General features: G+C 43.8%; 1 protein-coding gene across 15 annotated transcripts in view; it reads left to right on the plus strand.

Annotated features, from left to right (window-relative positions):
- Positions 1–13,054, plus strand: part of BIN1 (bridging integrator 1) — a 97,322-nt gene extending 84,268 nt beyond the window's left edge. For 9 of the 15 annotated variants that reach the window (XM_027880001.1, XM_027880006.1, XM_027879938.1 and 6 more), the window contains 4 exons: positions 2,110–2,196; positions 2,978–3,088; positions 4,458–4,559; positions 7,529–13,054. In XM_027880001.1, the coding sequence (XP_027735802.1) occupies positions 2,110–2,196; positions 2,978–3,088; positions 4,458–4,559; positions 7,529–7,636 (408 nt within the window). In that variant the 3' untranslated portion in view covers positions 7,637–13,054. Of the gene's footprint in view, positions 1–2,109; positions 2,197–2,977; positions 3,089–4,457; positions 4,560–5,734; positions 5,786–7,528 lie in introns of all 15 variants that reach the window. The other 6 variants (XM_027879898.1, XM_027879908.1, XM_027879913.1 and 3 more) reach the window with 1 other exon arrangement.
- Positions 13,055–14,845: the final 1,791 nt, after the last annotated feature.

A 14,845-nucleotide genomic window follows, 5' to 3' on the forward strand; every position in this document is an offset into this window, starting at 1 on the left:
TGTTGGAATAATCAAAGCTTTCAATCCTGGTAACAGCAGTGAGCAATTCTTCTTCTCCCTGTGGTAATTTTCCACAACTGTAAATGCTTTTATAGGCCTTGGGATGCCCCACAGGTATATAAAATAGAAAAATTAGTAGCTGACATGTTCAAATGCAGGGGATTAATTTAGATTCAGTTTTTCTGATAATTAAATACTGGTTTTGCAAATTAGCTGCTTTTAAGAAAAAAACCCTCATGCTGAGCTCCTTTTCACTTGTCCACATAAAAAACATGCTTGGCCAGATAGAGCTGGCCTGGCATCAGCCCCAATTCCAGTTTCACTGAATCCAAATAAAAAGCAACCTGGGAGTGAATCCAATTACACAAGAGAAGCCTTTGTAGCCTTTCATATGCATATATTTGCCTTAGCACTACCAAAGCTGCAGAGGGAATCCTCTGTTGGATGGGAACAGCTCTGCTCTTTGTAATGTCTTCTGGCAGTATAGGCCTGTGGACATGGTGGTGGGGAGACATGAGGAAGGATGTGGTAGGAGAGGAAAGCATGTGTTAGATGACACCACTGGAGCAGCAGAAGGTACAGTAATGGATTTTTATCAAATCGAGGATATATTTCTTTGTTATTGCTGCTATTAGAATACTACTTGGAGCGTTGTGCCAACGCACGGCTAGTAGCCAGATGAATGTATATTTAAGGGTTGCCATGGTCATTGCTTTACACTGGGCTTTTTTAAGGTTGGGACTATGAGAATTGCAATGTTAAGGAATCTGGACAATGCCCTGTTTTGAATATGATTGTATTCATTAGTACATGTGTCATGGTTTAACTGCAGCTGGCAACTAAGCACCGTTTCCCTGACAGCTTATTTCCCTCCCCTTGATGGGCAGAAAATTGGAAGAGTAAAAGTAAGAAAACTTGTGGGTTGAGATGAGAACAGCTTGATTCAATAATCAATTATCACGTCAAGGAAAATAACAATAAGAGATAAATAAAACTCAAGAAAAACAAGTTATGCAAAGGAAAAACAATTGCTCATCACCACTGGTGCCCAGCCCATTCCTGAGCAGTGGCCCTTGGCCAGCTTTCCCCCTAGTTTATATACTGAGCGTGATGACATATGGTCGGGAATATCCCTTCAGCCAGTTTGGATCACCTGTCCTGGCTGTGTCCTCTCCCAAATTCTTGTGCCCCCCAGGCTCCTCGCTGTCAGGGCATCATGAGAAGCTGAAAAGTCCTTGACTTAGTGTAGGCATTGAGCAGCAATAACTAAAACATCAGTGTGTTATCTACTCTACTCTCATTCTAAATTCAAAATGTGGCCCTGTACCAGCTATTAGGAAGAAAATAACCTGTATCCCAGCTGAACCAGGACAACATATTTATCAAGTGTATGAGGCATGTAGGCACGCTAAAGCTGGTTATTCCCATGTATTAAAAATGGCAAATCTTGGGATTCTTCCCAGATGCTGCCTGTCTATCTCCCAGTGGGCTGATCTACAACGTTGATGCTACCAGATTCAACATACTTTCTACATTGCTGCAATGTCTGGGAGGGGCAAATGGATATCTTTAGTTTTGTGTTAAAACAGAGTTAATGTCATGTTGATGCTGGGTCCAGACTAAGTTCCATATCTGAATACATCGCTACCATGCTCTTCTGTTTCTGGGAGGCGGCAAGTGCTTAAATATTCTGTGATTATATCCTTGGAAGAAGCTTATAGAGAGATCCTTGTACTTTGGCGTGCAAGAGAACTTGTATTCACATACAAGTGGGCAATCTAGATGTAACAGTAGATACTGTGCATGTGTAAAGTAGGTCTTCAGTTTAAATCATGAAAAGGAGAGGCACGAAATTTTTGGAGTTTCATTGATTTCCTGCTGCGAGCCTGGAGTGAGGGAATTGAGGCAACTCAGGACATGTGGTGATTTCTATGGATTGCAGAGAAAGAGGGAGGAAGAAACATAGCCAGAGCCTGCAATGTCTCACCTGTTTGCAGCAGGTGGCAGCAGGCAGCAGCAGAGCACTTGGGCAGGCTGGCTGCACGTTGCTGCACACATATGTATCTGGAATGAGAATAACTTCCCACCGGGATAACTTTTGTATTGCAGCCTGCAGAAGCAGCCCGTGCAGGAGCTGAAGCAGCTGGATCAGAAGTAGCAGCTGGAGCTGAAGCATCTAAAACTGAAGCTGACTCGGTAAATACCTCGAGGCACAGCAGTCCCTTTTCTCCATCACATCCCTTTGTTATACAGAAGATGTGGGAGACTGGGCTGCGAAAAGAGCTGCATGGCTTGGAAAGGCACATCCATGCCACCTAAGGAGTTACAGTGCTCTTATTCAGAGGCTTAGTTGTTGCATTTTATCTGTGTAGTGCTTAGGGAGAAGTTCTGCTGGAAGATTCACTAAAGGAATTGTCCCTTCACCCATCCTGAGAAGCCAGTCCACAGCCCATGCTGTCCTAAGCTTGCGTTGTCTGCTGATTCCCCCTTGCTTGCCATTTATTTTATCTGCCCTATCCTCTGGGCTCTACCAGTGTCCCCTGAGTATCTAGGCTTCCTCTTTTTCTTGGTGACACTGCAACCTTTTTAGGGGACTGGAGTAGGTCCCAGCTCATGGCAGCTTGGTTCTTATAGGCTGTCACATTTGAGTTGTCTTTTCCATGAGGGCTCTGTATGAATGCATTGTGACCACAGTAAATGGGAAATGCTGGGCATTATGGTCCCAGAAAAGCTATAAATCATCTCTGCCTTTCAGCAACCTTAGGCAGGGGAAGACAGCAGTCACCAATCCTGCCTTCTTACAACTGCCTCTGCTGTCCTTTGGGGTGTTTTTGTCACTGTCTGGTGTGCTGGGAAAACCCATTGAAGCCATGGGGTAGTTGGGATGTGGATCCTCCAGGATGGACTTGGAGCTTCAGTTTTGGATTGTTTTTTTCTCAATGGCTTTTTTCCTTCCTTGGCTACCACTGCCTACCAGACCTCTCTGCCTGCTGTTGTTGTGGAAACTTTCCCTGCAACTGTCAATGGCACTGTGGAAGGAGGTGCTTCATCTGAAAGAGCTGACATGCCCCCAGGATTTCTGTTCAAGGTGAGTGTTTGGTGGTGGCGCATTGAGTTCATGATGATTATCTTTTCTTTCCTGTAATGAATTAATTACTTTCACTCAGCATGTCCATGGGCTGTGCAACATTAAAAGGCATAAAGGAAGTTGAAGGAGAGATACACCTTCCTCAGTGCAGTGTTGTGCAGTTCCAAACGTTTCAAAGGACTGTGTAAGAGCATCAGTATCTAAAGGTGTTACTGTGCTGTGTAGGAAAACCCCTTCTCTGTGCTGCAGTTGTTTCTGTCTTGGTGATGTGGTAGTGTCAGTCACAGACTCTGGATAGTAGATAAAAAGTTGTACTCTCAACTGAAAAAGTTAAGCTTTGATGCAAGTGGTAACTGGAGAAGAGTTGGAAATACCAACAGAAACAGAGGACTCTGGAGAAATGAGAAAGCCAGGATGAACAGAGGATAATAAAGGAGTAGGAAGGGAAGTTAGGTGGATATTCTGAATATGCCAAAGACCACTTGCAGCTCTTTTCAAGGGGGGTGGAAGAAGGAGTGATTCTGGGTGAGGATAGGCTGCAAATGTAATGTGCATAATGGAATGTGGTAGGAAGATAGCATAGGTGCATCATGCCCTGAAAAGTGAGAAATTACAGCCTCCTGCTGTAGGACTACTTTTCTCTGCTTTAGTTGTGTCCATTGTTTTTTTCCTGGGAGTCCTACTAAAATCAGAAGAATGGTGAAACCCTGATGAACAACAGGAGGCTCATAACATTTAGGCTTGTTACAGGTGTCATTATAGGCTATAGTGCCCAAAGTGGAGAGTTGTGGTTTGAAGTAGAAAAGCTGTAACACAGATGTTGAAAGGCATTAGGCTGAATACAAAGAGAAAACATGGCAGGATATCATCACCCTAAGTAATTCTCTTTCCTACATTTCCTCTCCCTGCTTGCTGTGACTGAGGTGGGAAGCTATGATCTCTGATATAAACACTCCAGCTGCAGAAAGAATACAGGGCACCATTCAAGTGGACACTGGCTTTCTATCCTGTGAGGTTTTTATGTCCACACCATGAGAATTCAATCCTCCTAAAGGACAGGGAGGTGCTGATACACAACAAATTGCAGGAGACTTACCGGGATGCTGTTGCGGCCACGGAAAGCTACATGTCAGGCTGTATGAACAAGCCTGTAGTCATTAAATTAAGGGAAGTAGTTATTCCCCTGGATGTGACATTTGTGATCAAAGCTTGCCCTACATTAAGGAGCAGGTTGGATCAGATGCCCTCCAAATGTGCTTTCCAACCTGAATCATCCAGTGAATCAATGAAGAGGAAAGCCTTGTCACCTGTTACGGAGCTGGGTGAGAGAAGGCTGGGCTCACCCACCTCTCCTCTCCTCTCTCCATAGGTCCAGGCCATGCACGATTACACCGCCACAGACAGTGATGAGCTGCAGCTGAAGGCCGGGGATGTGGTGCTTGTGATTCCATTTGAGAACCCTGAGGAGCAGGTGAGTGGGGAAGATGGGGTGTGAGCCTGGCCCATGTGAAGCCAACAGGATTTCCAGAGCTGCTTCTTTCTTCACTAACAGTCGGCTGGCTGGATGCAGAGCCATTAGTTTGTGGCTGGGAGCTGGCAAGAGAGGCGGTTGTCCTTGAGCTTGAGATTGGCTTCCTGCAACAGAGGGGAGGACTCTGCTTGTTACTGGAAAGTGGAGACATTATCCTGCATAAAGCATATGGAGTAGCCTTGGGGTCCTGTCCCTATCAGAACATTAGAGCCAATACTATGGCTCCTGTGATCAGGGAGTCCAACAGAGCCCATATTTTACCTCCTCACTGCCCCTTAAATTGATGCACATTTCCTGTGATCACTACAGCACTTCATGATGATTTTTTTCTCCTATTTTGAGAAATTTTGGAGCTCCAGTGGATGATGTCTTGTACTTCACCATAGCAATGGCTGTTTCCAAACGACCATGTTTGATCAGGAGATGGCAGCAGAATCAAAGGCTGGAGCAGGTCTCTCAGCCCCGGAGAACAAACTTGCTGCCCATCTTCAACCTGAATCTAATTGGCCGTATTTTTCTTTGAGTTATTTCTGGAAGCCTTGACTAAGTCCTCTTCACTTGCTGTGTTTGAGGGGCACCCAGCTGATAATCTGCAGCAGTATTACTTATTCCACTGAGAGAGATGGTAATTTTATAAAATTCATGGTCACATCTCCAGGTTTTTTGGAAAAGAAAGAAAATTCTCCAAATCGATTCAACAGTCATCAGCTCTTTGGGTTTGGCCAAGTCCAGACAAGATCTGGATTCCACAAGAGATAAAGGGCAGGTGAGGTAGTTCACTACCTCAGAAGATGTGGATCCTCTTTGTTGCTCATCTATTGGCTTTGGAATTATAGAGGCAGATCATACTGATGCCTGTGAAATGGAGCTATAATCTACCAACAGTTCCCACAGAGCTAGGGGGGGATGGGCTCTTTGGGGAACACACAGTGATTCCTTCTGGAGACAAGATTTCACTGAGTGAAACTGCCCTGCACAAGCATTTCTGAGCATTTCTGAGCATTTCTTTCTCAGAAAGCTTTCTGGATGGGAAAAGACTGGCAGCTCCCCTAGATTCTGTGGTAGTCATTGGCGTTTGTGGAGCAATTTTTCAACGCCCTGTGTTTGCACTCTAGCTGGATGTGGGTGCAACAGCCATGAACTCGAGACTCTCCAAGCTGCAGAGGGTGAGCTCTGAGTGTTGCTAACATAACACTGTAGCTGCACTGAAGCCCCTTAACCCTTCTACAGTGCATCCTGTGCTACAGCTCATTTCCCTAACCTTGACTGTCCCAGCCAGAAAATGCTGGCTGTTAACATGTGCATGAACTGTGCACGAGAGTGGAGGAAGCTTAGGATAATAGACTGTTGTCCATGTCCCCATCTTGCAGCTTAGGTATCAGTTTGTGGGTATGTCATCCAGGCCTGGATTCACCTCTCTTGATAGAAGAAAGGGTTGAAGGCAGCAATGCTTTGAAGCTGGCACTTAAGTGGCATGGTTTAAAATTGTTAGGGCTCAGTCTGGGTCCTTGTGTCTAATCCCTACAGCTGAGGAGACCCTTGGTAGCAGGATGTGGTGGGAGTGATGCATGCTGTATGGCACAGATGCTATGTGCAAATGGATGAGCTTTTGTGCTTGGCGTGCTGTGAGCTGGAAGCTGCCTTCCAGACACTTGGGCCCAATGTCTTCTGCCTAGTTGTTTGTCTTCCTGATTTATGGCATGTCAATCCTCCCACAGCCCCTGCAGCTGGCGCTGCAGATGGGCTCCCATCTCATGCCATTCCCATGACATCTCCTGGATGTTCAAATCCAAGGCAGCAGCAAGGGCCAAGTGAGCCTGCAGGCACCCAGAGCTACGCAGCTCTTGTGCCTCATGCTGCACCCTTAACCTGTAGGCTGCCCCACTGCAGATGGCTCACATAAGAGGGTACATTTGCATGCTGAAGGGGTGCTTCCATGGTGGCAGCTCCAAGACGTGGAGGAGAGGTGGTTGCACAGCTGAGCTGCAAGCACTGTAGCCTTCCCACCTTGAATATCTTGTCTCCCCTATATGCCTAGGATGGAGCAGAAATCTTGATGCTAGACAGCCTGCAGGCAGAGGGTGAAAAGTGTGGTTCTCCTTACGAGCAGATTCTACTAAGCAGGACTCCATTTGCCTCAGTGACAATTCATAGATGTTTATAGATGTATAGGTTGGTGGCTAGGGAAGACCCTGCAGAGACCTTGAGTCTTAAATTGTGTGCAGCCAAAGTTTGAGAGTTTTGCTGACCTCACACTGCATCAAGCCCAACAGACTGCTGAGTTTTGGGAAGATGTGTTGAGCTTCTCAGCTCCCAATTCTCATAGATCAGAATTTCAGCATGGCAAACAAGACTTATATTGCCTGTACCACCTAATGCTAATCATCAGGCGCTCTGACTGAAGCAGGGGATGAGCACCTCCAGGGACTCATTCTTCCTTTCTAGAGAGCTGTGCCCAAGATGAATGGGTTGAATTACACTCTGGAGGTGCCTGTCTCTTTTATGGCTATGGAAAATGCTGGACCCTTCATGTTTAGGTGGTGAAAGGTGAGATAGGTGATTTCCATCCTATAGCTCTAGGGTCCCTTTTGGCAGAATTTCTCCTGCTTTAGTGGGTGTTAATTACAATATGTTTCTGTTATTCTTCATTCTTTGCGGTTTCACTGTGTCTGAACAGTCTGGGTCAAATTGGAGCTTTGGTACCAACTCTGGTGGGATGTAGCATTCTCTCTGTTTAAAATGGAACAAATGAATTTTTCCCTTCTTCCCCATACTCCTACTGGATTGTCTCCAAGCCAAATACAAGCATGGCTTTGATAATGCCTTGACCCCTCCTTGGCCTGCACTCTGTAACAAAAATCCCTGCTCATATCTGTCCCTTATCACTTGATTTCTGTCTTCTCCTCCAGGATGAAGGATGGCTGATGGGCGTGAAGGAGTCTGACTGGATCCAGCATAAGGAACTTGACCAATGCCGAGGGGTTTTCCCAGAGAATTTCACAGAACGGGTGCAGTGAAAGTCCAAGCCCACCAGCTGCATTTCTGCTGGAAGAAAGCAAGTTTTCTGATAGAAAATTGAAAAAAGAACAATGGAAGGAAAAGAAGAGAGAATTTTAAAGGATCAGAAGCCTGAAAAAAAGTCAGCTTAAAGAGTGTGTTCTTCTCCAAGGGCAAGGTTTCAGAAGTAGATTGAAATTCAAAGTGTTATTGAAATATACACATATTAATAATGATAAGGCAATTCAGATACCCTCTTTCCCCTTTGGTTTAAACAGCATTTGAATTCAAAGGACTGTTGCAGAAGCAACTCAGTGTGGTACTCTAAATACTGCATTGACTGAATTGGTGAGATGTCAGTCTGATGCCTGGAAAGGCAGTATTTGTCTAACAGCTTGAGAGTAGAAGGTCCATTTGCTCTTGAGTGGGTTAATCTGTTTTGTCTTGAAGGTGGCTTGCATGGCAACCATAAAAATTCAACCTTCCCTACATATTCAACCTACAGTAGGCCAGCCTTTCTGTTGTGCTGTTGAAAAAAAATACTTAGTGTATAGTGTTCACCAATACAATGTATGTGTGTGTGTGTATTTTATTTTCTTCCTTTAAAACAACGTTACACAAACTGTGATTTTGTACATGTAAAGATAGAAGAAACTACATGGAAAGGGCATGAAGAAGGTGAAATGTGTGAAGCTGTACTCAGTCCAAAGTTCTTTCAAATGCAGACACTTAAATTCTCACAGTAGTGTTAGCCTGTGAAATCCTAAGGGGAATGGAAAAATTCAAGAGGAAAAACAAGGAAAAACAAACATGTCATTTGGATGTCTCTGAAATTTAGGAGAGGGAATCCTCTGCCCCCCCTGCCCCAAACCCTATAGGTGATTTCAGAAAAGCTTAGATTCATGTAGATGGAAGATAGCTCTAAAATCTACTGGTTAGAAAATTTGCTTTTAAAGAAAGAGATAAGGGAATAATTTTTTTTTTCTGTAAGAATATCTAAGAAAAAACACCAAGGAAAAAAAAAACTTGTTTTCTGTGTTTTTCATTGGCATTGTTTTTTGTGGAATTGTATTACTTATTTTCCTTTGAAGCATTCTGTAGGTGAAATGTCATTAGATCAGCTTTCTCCAGTGCTGTGCTGATGATCAAGTTAACCTCTATGAAAACTGGACTCTCGAAATGCTCGTTTAAAATGGCTGCGTGACTTCATGATATTTTAATAGAAAGGAAGGCAAGATATCAAAATGTCAGTGTCAAGGAGACACTCTGCAGTCTAATACTGAAGCTGAGTCCTTTTCTATACATTTCTTTTGCTTCTGTTTGTTTTTGAGTTTTGTTCCTTTAGTTTAGACAAGCAGATGACAAGGCTATTTCTAAGTGCATATTACACTTGTTAAAGTAAGCCAGTCTGACTCTCCAAGACTCTGAAGTCCCACAAAGGTACTTTAAACTTTACTTGAATACTGATGCAGCTGGCAAGCAAGTCAAGCTATTTTAATTTTTTATGGCTTCCCCTCTTCCCCATGATAGTTTTGCCCTGAGGGGTTTTTAACAGTGAGGTTACCTCCTGCTGCAAAGGGACAGGATTACTCTGAAATTATCTTCTGAACTGTTAGGAGTTAGCTTTTGTCAAAGCTGCACAAAATGCTGACAAAGACTACTGAAAAGCCCACCTTTTCCAATCTGTTTGGGTTATTCACAGAACTACAGAGAAAAACATTGTAGGGCAAAAATTGTGTTTTTTAACAGCAGTTAGTTCAGAGGGACAGATCTGATTTTGATTAGCAAATATATTCTTATAAATGCATGAATTCTTGGAGTTCCTCCTGCTTTCGGTTTGAAAGATGATACATGCTAGCTATTTACAGCAATTAATAGGCATAAAATCTGTTCTACATACCCAAATCCCTTCTCTCTCTCTCTCTTTTTTTTTTTATTTTTTTTTTTAACTAAATGTGCAGGAATTTATTTTACATCACTGTTAGAAAACCCAATCATAGTTAGAAGTAACTGAGTAACTGCTCACAATACATAAGGACTGGACTCCACAAGTTGTAGTATGGTGAGCTGTTGCTTTAGAGTACTGCCCTGTTTGATATATATTTTTTTTTTTCTTTTTCATCAGGGTTGTCTTTATTATTACTCTTTTTTTCCCCCAAAATATCTATTTTTATGCATTTGTGACTCCCATTACTCCTTTAAAGATTATTCATATAAAATATACGTTTAAATATACATAGAAATATATATATATTAAAAAGCGGGTTGATCCAATTAACATAATGCTGTCAGCTTAAAATGTTTATTTTTATGCAAAACCTGTGGATAATAGCTTTGGGTTTTTTTAAAAAAAGACAAGATTCTAAGTACCAGAGCTGTGATTTTTGTCTTGTAGTAAGTGTTCTAGACCATTTAGAAAATTGTGCTGATACCTAATTTATTGTGGTTTTTTTTAGCTGTTGATGTTGTCCTCTGCTGTGTTTAAACCAGATGACTGTCCCAACAAAGATCCTTGTAAGGCCTTTTCATTTTATTGAGCTTGCAAAGTAACTATCCAGTACTGTATTGTCCCTGCAGAAGTGGTAGCACTCTGCAAAAAAGGGATGTTGTTTTCAGGTCACGAGTGATGCTCCAATATTGCCAGTGGGGAGGGCGTTGTGCCTCTCTCCATTTGCTTCCCCCAACCCAAAAACCCCAAGCCCTACACTCCCTTGTTTAGAGCAGGTTAGGGTGGGTTACCTGGATCTTGCATGGCTCACAGATAAGTGGTGTCAGCACATCTCAGTCAGATTCTGAAAATGCGGGATCAGACCCACAGTTTATAAATTGCCTTATATGAGAATAGGATGGCATAGCAGTAAACTTGTAGATGGCTATGTTTTTTGGAACCAGGAGATCTATCTCCTGGGTCATATTGAGCCCCTTGTAAACAGCCATGGCTCCTCCCATTTTCAGTATTTTTACAACTCCTAAATACCTTGATTCTGGTAGGTATTACCTGATGAAATGAATTTCCCATCTTCTTTGGCTTAGGTCTAATTCAAATAGAAAGAGGGACAAGTAAACTCCCAAGTAGGCTGTGCCCACAGTGGTTTTTCAGTTTGCAGGCTGAACTGAAAAATCTGAGGAAAAAAGTTGTAAGGGTGACCTGAGACAACTTTTTTCCCCATTATCTCAGTGGAATGAAAAAGAAAAAAAATGAAACAAACAAACAAATCCTTTCATGCCAAAATGAAGCATTCATTTATAAGGTTGCTTTTTAACTTTTAAAAAAATGTTTTGTCTTGGGCTATAACAAATTGCTTTGAAGCAAAAATGTGAAACCTTCTGTTCTGAAAACGCTGAAAGAAAATGTTTTAATGTTAGTAGTCTTTTTGCCTTTGCCTTTCTTCTTAATCTGATGACTGGTTACAGTTAATTCTAAACTTGTATTTTTTTGCGAATACATTATCCACTGAAGAGAACCCAAAGAAGCCTATTGCCCAGTTCTGCTCCACTGACAGGCACACTGGACACATTTCAGGGATTACCTGGTATCTGGCCCAGCAAAGCTGCTGTTTTCCCACTTAATAATCGTCCACTTGATTGTTTTACTGGGTGAACAATAAAAGCATCTCTCATCCCGTGCCATTGACTGGTTTTGTAGCTTGGCTTAGAAAGACATTCTTGCTCTGGTCTCAGTTTGGTCACAGATTTATGACTATAGATTTATGATACTACTCCACTTTGAGCCTAATCCTATTGTGCAGTGGGAATTATCATTTGCCGAACTGATAAGAAAGAAATAAGGCATTGCTTTTTCTCCCTTTTTCTGTCTTAGCAGTGTCAGTAGTATATCTTTATTAGATAGAATTACGGAAGGTCCCAGGATAAAAATGAGTGTAGTGTTCCAGGCAAGACTCCTGCATATTCTGCTGTTTTCCATCGACATTCCTCAGCTGTCTGTTTTTATCCCCTTTGTGTTTCTTGGCTGTGAAGGTGATGCAGTAAAAGGGATTGTGCAGGTTCATTCCAGCTGCTCTGAGCTGGTCCTGCTTTGTGTGATTTGGTTGCCACAGTCCTTGAAGCTTTGTTCACAGTTGCAGAACCCTTTCCTGCCCTACTATCCAAAGACTGTGGACAAGGCAGACACCCCCAAACCAAAGGGGATCTGAAGCAGGAGTGAAGGCTCCATATTCTGCCTGGAATTGGGATGTCAGCTGCTGCTTTGCAGTAGTCTCTTGGAGGCAAAAGGCTCAAGGCCAAGGAGATGCTGGGAGAGGATGGAGAGATGATCCATTAGCATTTTCATTTTGGGTTGATGTGCTGCCTCACCTCTTAGTTTCAGGAAAGTCCAGAAACTCTTTATTTAGGGCTGAGAACAAAACACAAATACAGATGTGCATGGTTAATATGATAACAGTTGCCTTTCACCTGCCAAGGGCACTGAGTTTAGAATTTCGTCTTTCCTACTTTGTGCTAGACACACTGAAGGCTCTGCCAGTGTTGTAAATATTTTGGATGCTGTGCAGTCAATGCCCCAAAACAGAGAATGTTCTTTGCTGGAGGATACAGAGGTGTCTCTCTGCTCTTTCTAGGAGGACCTACAGATCTTCCACAGACAAGGCCTGTGTACATCTAACACAGTAGCCTCCGATCTCAGTAGCCTGTGTATTTTCATTATCTGGCCTCACTCTCCAGCTCCTCCCACTCCCAGCCTCTCCCATGCTCTTTGAGGATGATGGCAGCATAGGCCATGTCCCACCAGCCAGAAGTGCGAAGCTAGAAGATGCACAAACATGTCCATCAGCAAATCCTACACCCTAATGCAGTTTGATAGTGCTGATATCAGGAAAACAAGCAACAGCTTTTTGTCTCTAGGCTGCCAAAAGGGAAGCCATTCCTTGCCACCCTGGTACTGATGCAGACACCTTTCTGCATGCATGCTCTGGTTCGGACGTTTCTGCGTAGCAGACTCCTGATGGAAAGGGGCCCTGTGGTCCTCAGAGGTGGATTGTGCCGCCAGTCTTCATGAAGCATCAGGTCTGTAGCTGATGCATGGGGTCTGAGAATTAGAAGCTTCTTTTGGAAATTTTGCTTGTGAAACTAAATAGACAAGCTACAGCTGTGAAGACTGGTCTGTATGAGCTTGTACTTTGATGTGTCCTATGGCTATAATTCCTTCACCTGTTTTGCAGCATATTCTGCTAATCCTGATGCTAGTCTGCATTTCATGTAGAAGGTCCCTACTTGAAATTTGCCAGATGCAGTTCTGGGCTTATTGCTTCTCTTTAACTGAATTAAATGGGAACTACTTTGGCAATGTATTAGCAGTCTCTTTTCCTTCTGTTTATTCAGTCTCTGAGTTTAATCACAATGACCTGAGAAATGTTTGAGGGTTGAGTGTGGGATTTTTTATTATTTTAATTTTTGTTTTGTTTAAACAAAGCTGAACAATTCCCATTGTATTCAGAGCTGTGATGCCCAGTTCCAGTGACAAGTGCTAGATGAATTTGTCCCATCTTGTTTCTTGGCAATGTTCAGAAATATAATTTTTGTCATCCTAAGTCTTGTGTCCATTTCTCTCTCTCTTATTTTCCTCTACCTTTATGTTAAGATGCTGAAACAATTCAGGAATTTTTCTCCTCAAAGAGGTGAGTAGCTTCAAAGAGGTTTGGTGTCCAGGCACATTTAACACTGGGAATCCTTACAAACACATGGGATGGAGAGGGTGATGCTGGTCCTTCCCTGAATGACTACTACAGTAGAATAAACTCTTCTATTAGCCATCTCTGCTCCAGTTGATTGTGAGGACCTGACACCAAACAAATATAGTGTAAAGAAGGATTTAAGACCTTTACTTTTTAATAGCTACTGACCCCTAATTAACGTAAGCTTCATTCTCTAAGGCAAGTCTGTTTTGAATATGACACTGCAAGGGCATTCCACCCCATCTGGCCAAACTTCTCCCAGTTCCCTCTGGCCTGTTGCCACACCTGCTCTCTGTTCCCAGGCTGGCTTTGGAATCTACTCTCTAAGGGGTAGAAAAGGGGTGTTGGTGCCCTTTAACCACAGTGATTTGGGACCCAAGAGGGACAGAATTAGAGGGATTCACAGTTCATAGCTGACTGTTTGGGGCCAATCCCTTGGATGCCTCATTCTAGACGGGCTTGGCACAGCTGGACACGGGACATGTGTGTAAATAGCAAGTTCTTGCCAAAGGCCAGATTAGGATCTGATGCAAATCAGTGCCAGTTAGCACTTTGATGAATGGACTGCCAGAGTCCACTTTAGCTTTAGCATGTGGATGCTCAAGCCTCAAAGCCAGCACAGGGAGCTGGCCAGGCCGTGCTCTCTTACCATTCCTTCTCTTAGTGCCTTTTACCCTCTCACCTCTATGCCACCGTGAGGGACCTGAATCAAGTCTTGTGGCAGAGGGGAAGAGGCAGGCTGTGCCACTGAAACTATCGCTGCAGTTGGTGATTCGGGCTCTGCCTTAGCGTGGCATGATGACTCCTACAACGCTGAGCTGGGCCAGCTCTGCTACAGCTGGAAGCTTGCAGGGCAGGAGTGAGACTGGGAGACATGAGGGCTCTGTGCCTGCCTTCTGTTTGCTCTTCCTCACACAATTTCATTCCTATCACCCAGAAATACAAAGGAAACGGGAGGGAGAAGATAGCTAGCCGAGGGGAAGCAGTGAATAATTAATTGTCAACCGCCTCTGCTCAGCTGCATAATTCATTCCCAGTGATGTTTTCTTGCTCCAAACAAGCAGCACTTGGTCTCATTGGCTGTGTGCAGACTGTGGTCACATAAGCCCAGCAGCACATCTGGAACAGCATTAGGCTCATGGTTCCCTGAGTCCAACCTTGAGAGCCCTTACCACACCGAGGGAAGAGCAGGAACACAGCTGAAGAAGGAAGCTTCTAAGATGGAGAATACACTTGTGGCACCAGGTGAGGCCAGGATGCCTGGGAGCAGGCAAGGTGGGAGCCATGGCATTATGTGCTGTAGGGGACTGGCAGTGACTGGTGTCGGTTCCTCCATGACATCCCAACATGAAGGGAGGAATTGGGTAGCAGGGCTGCCCTTCACTGGCAGCCAGTGCTGCCAGGAAAGACACTGTGGTGGGGAGTTTGAGCCTGAGTCATTTTGCAATGGAGCTAGGAGTCATTTTGCAACCCTGAGGAGGAGATGGGAGTTTGGGGCAGCTCTCAGCAATTTCTCCAGTTTGCTGGGTGGGTGAAGCT

Source organism: Empidonax traillii, unplaced genomic scaffold, assembly GCF_003031625.1.
Source record: "Empidonax traillii isolate 1590-97213 ecotype Southwest subspecies unplaced genomic scaffold, ASM303162v1 scaffold5:size3517227, whole genome shotgun sequence".
Taxonomy (NCBI): domain Eukaryota; kingdom Metazoa; phylum Chordata; class Aves; order Passeriformes; family Tyrannidae; genus Empidonax; species Empidonax traillii.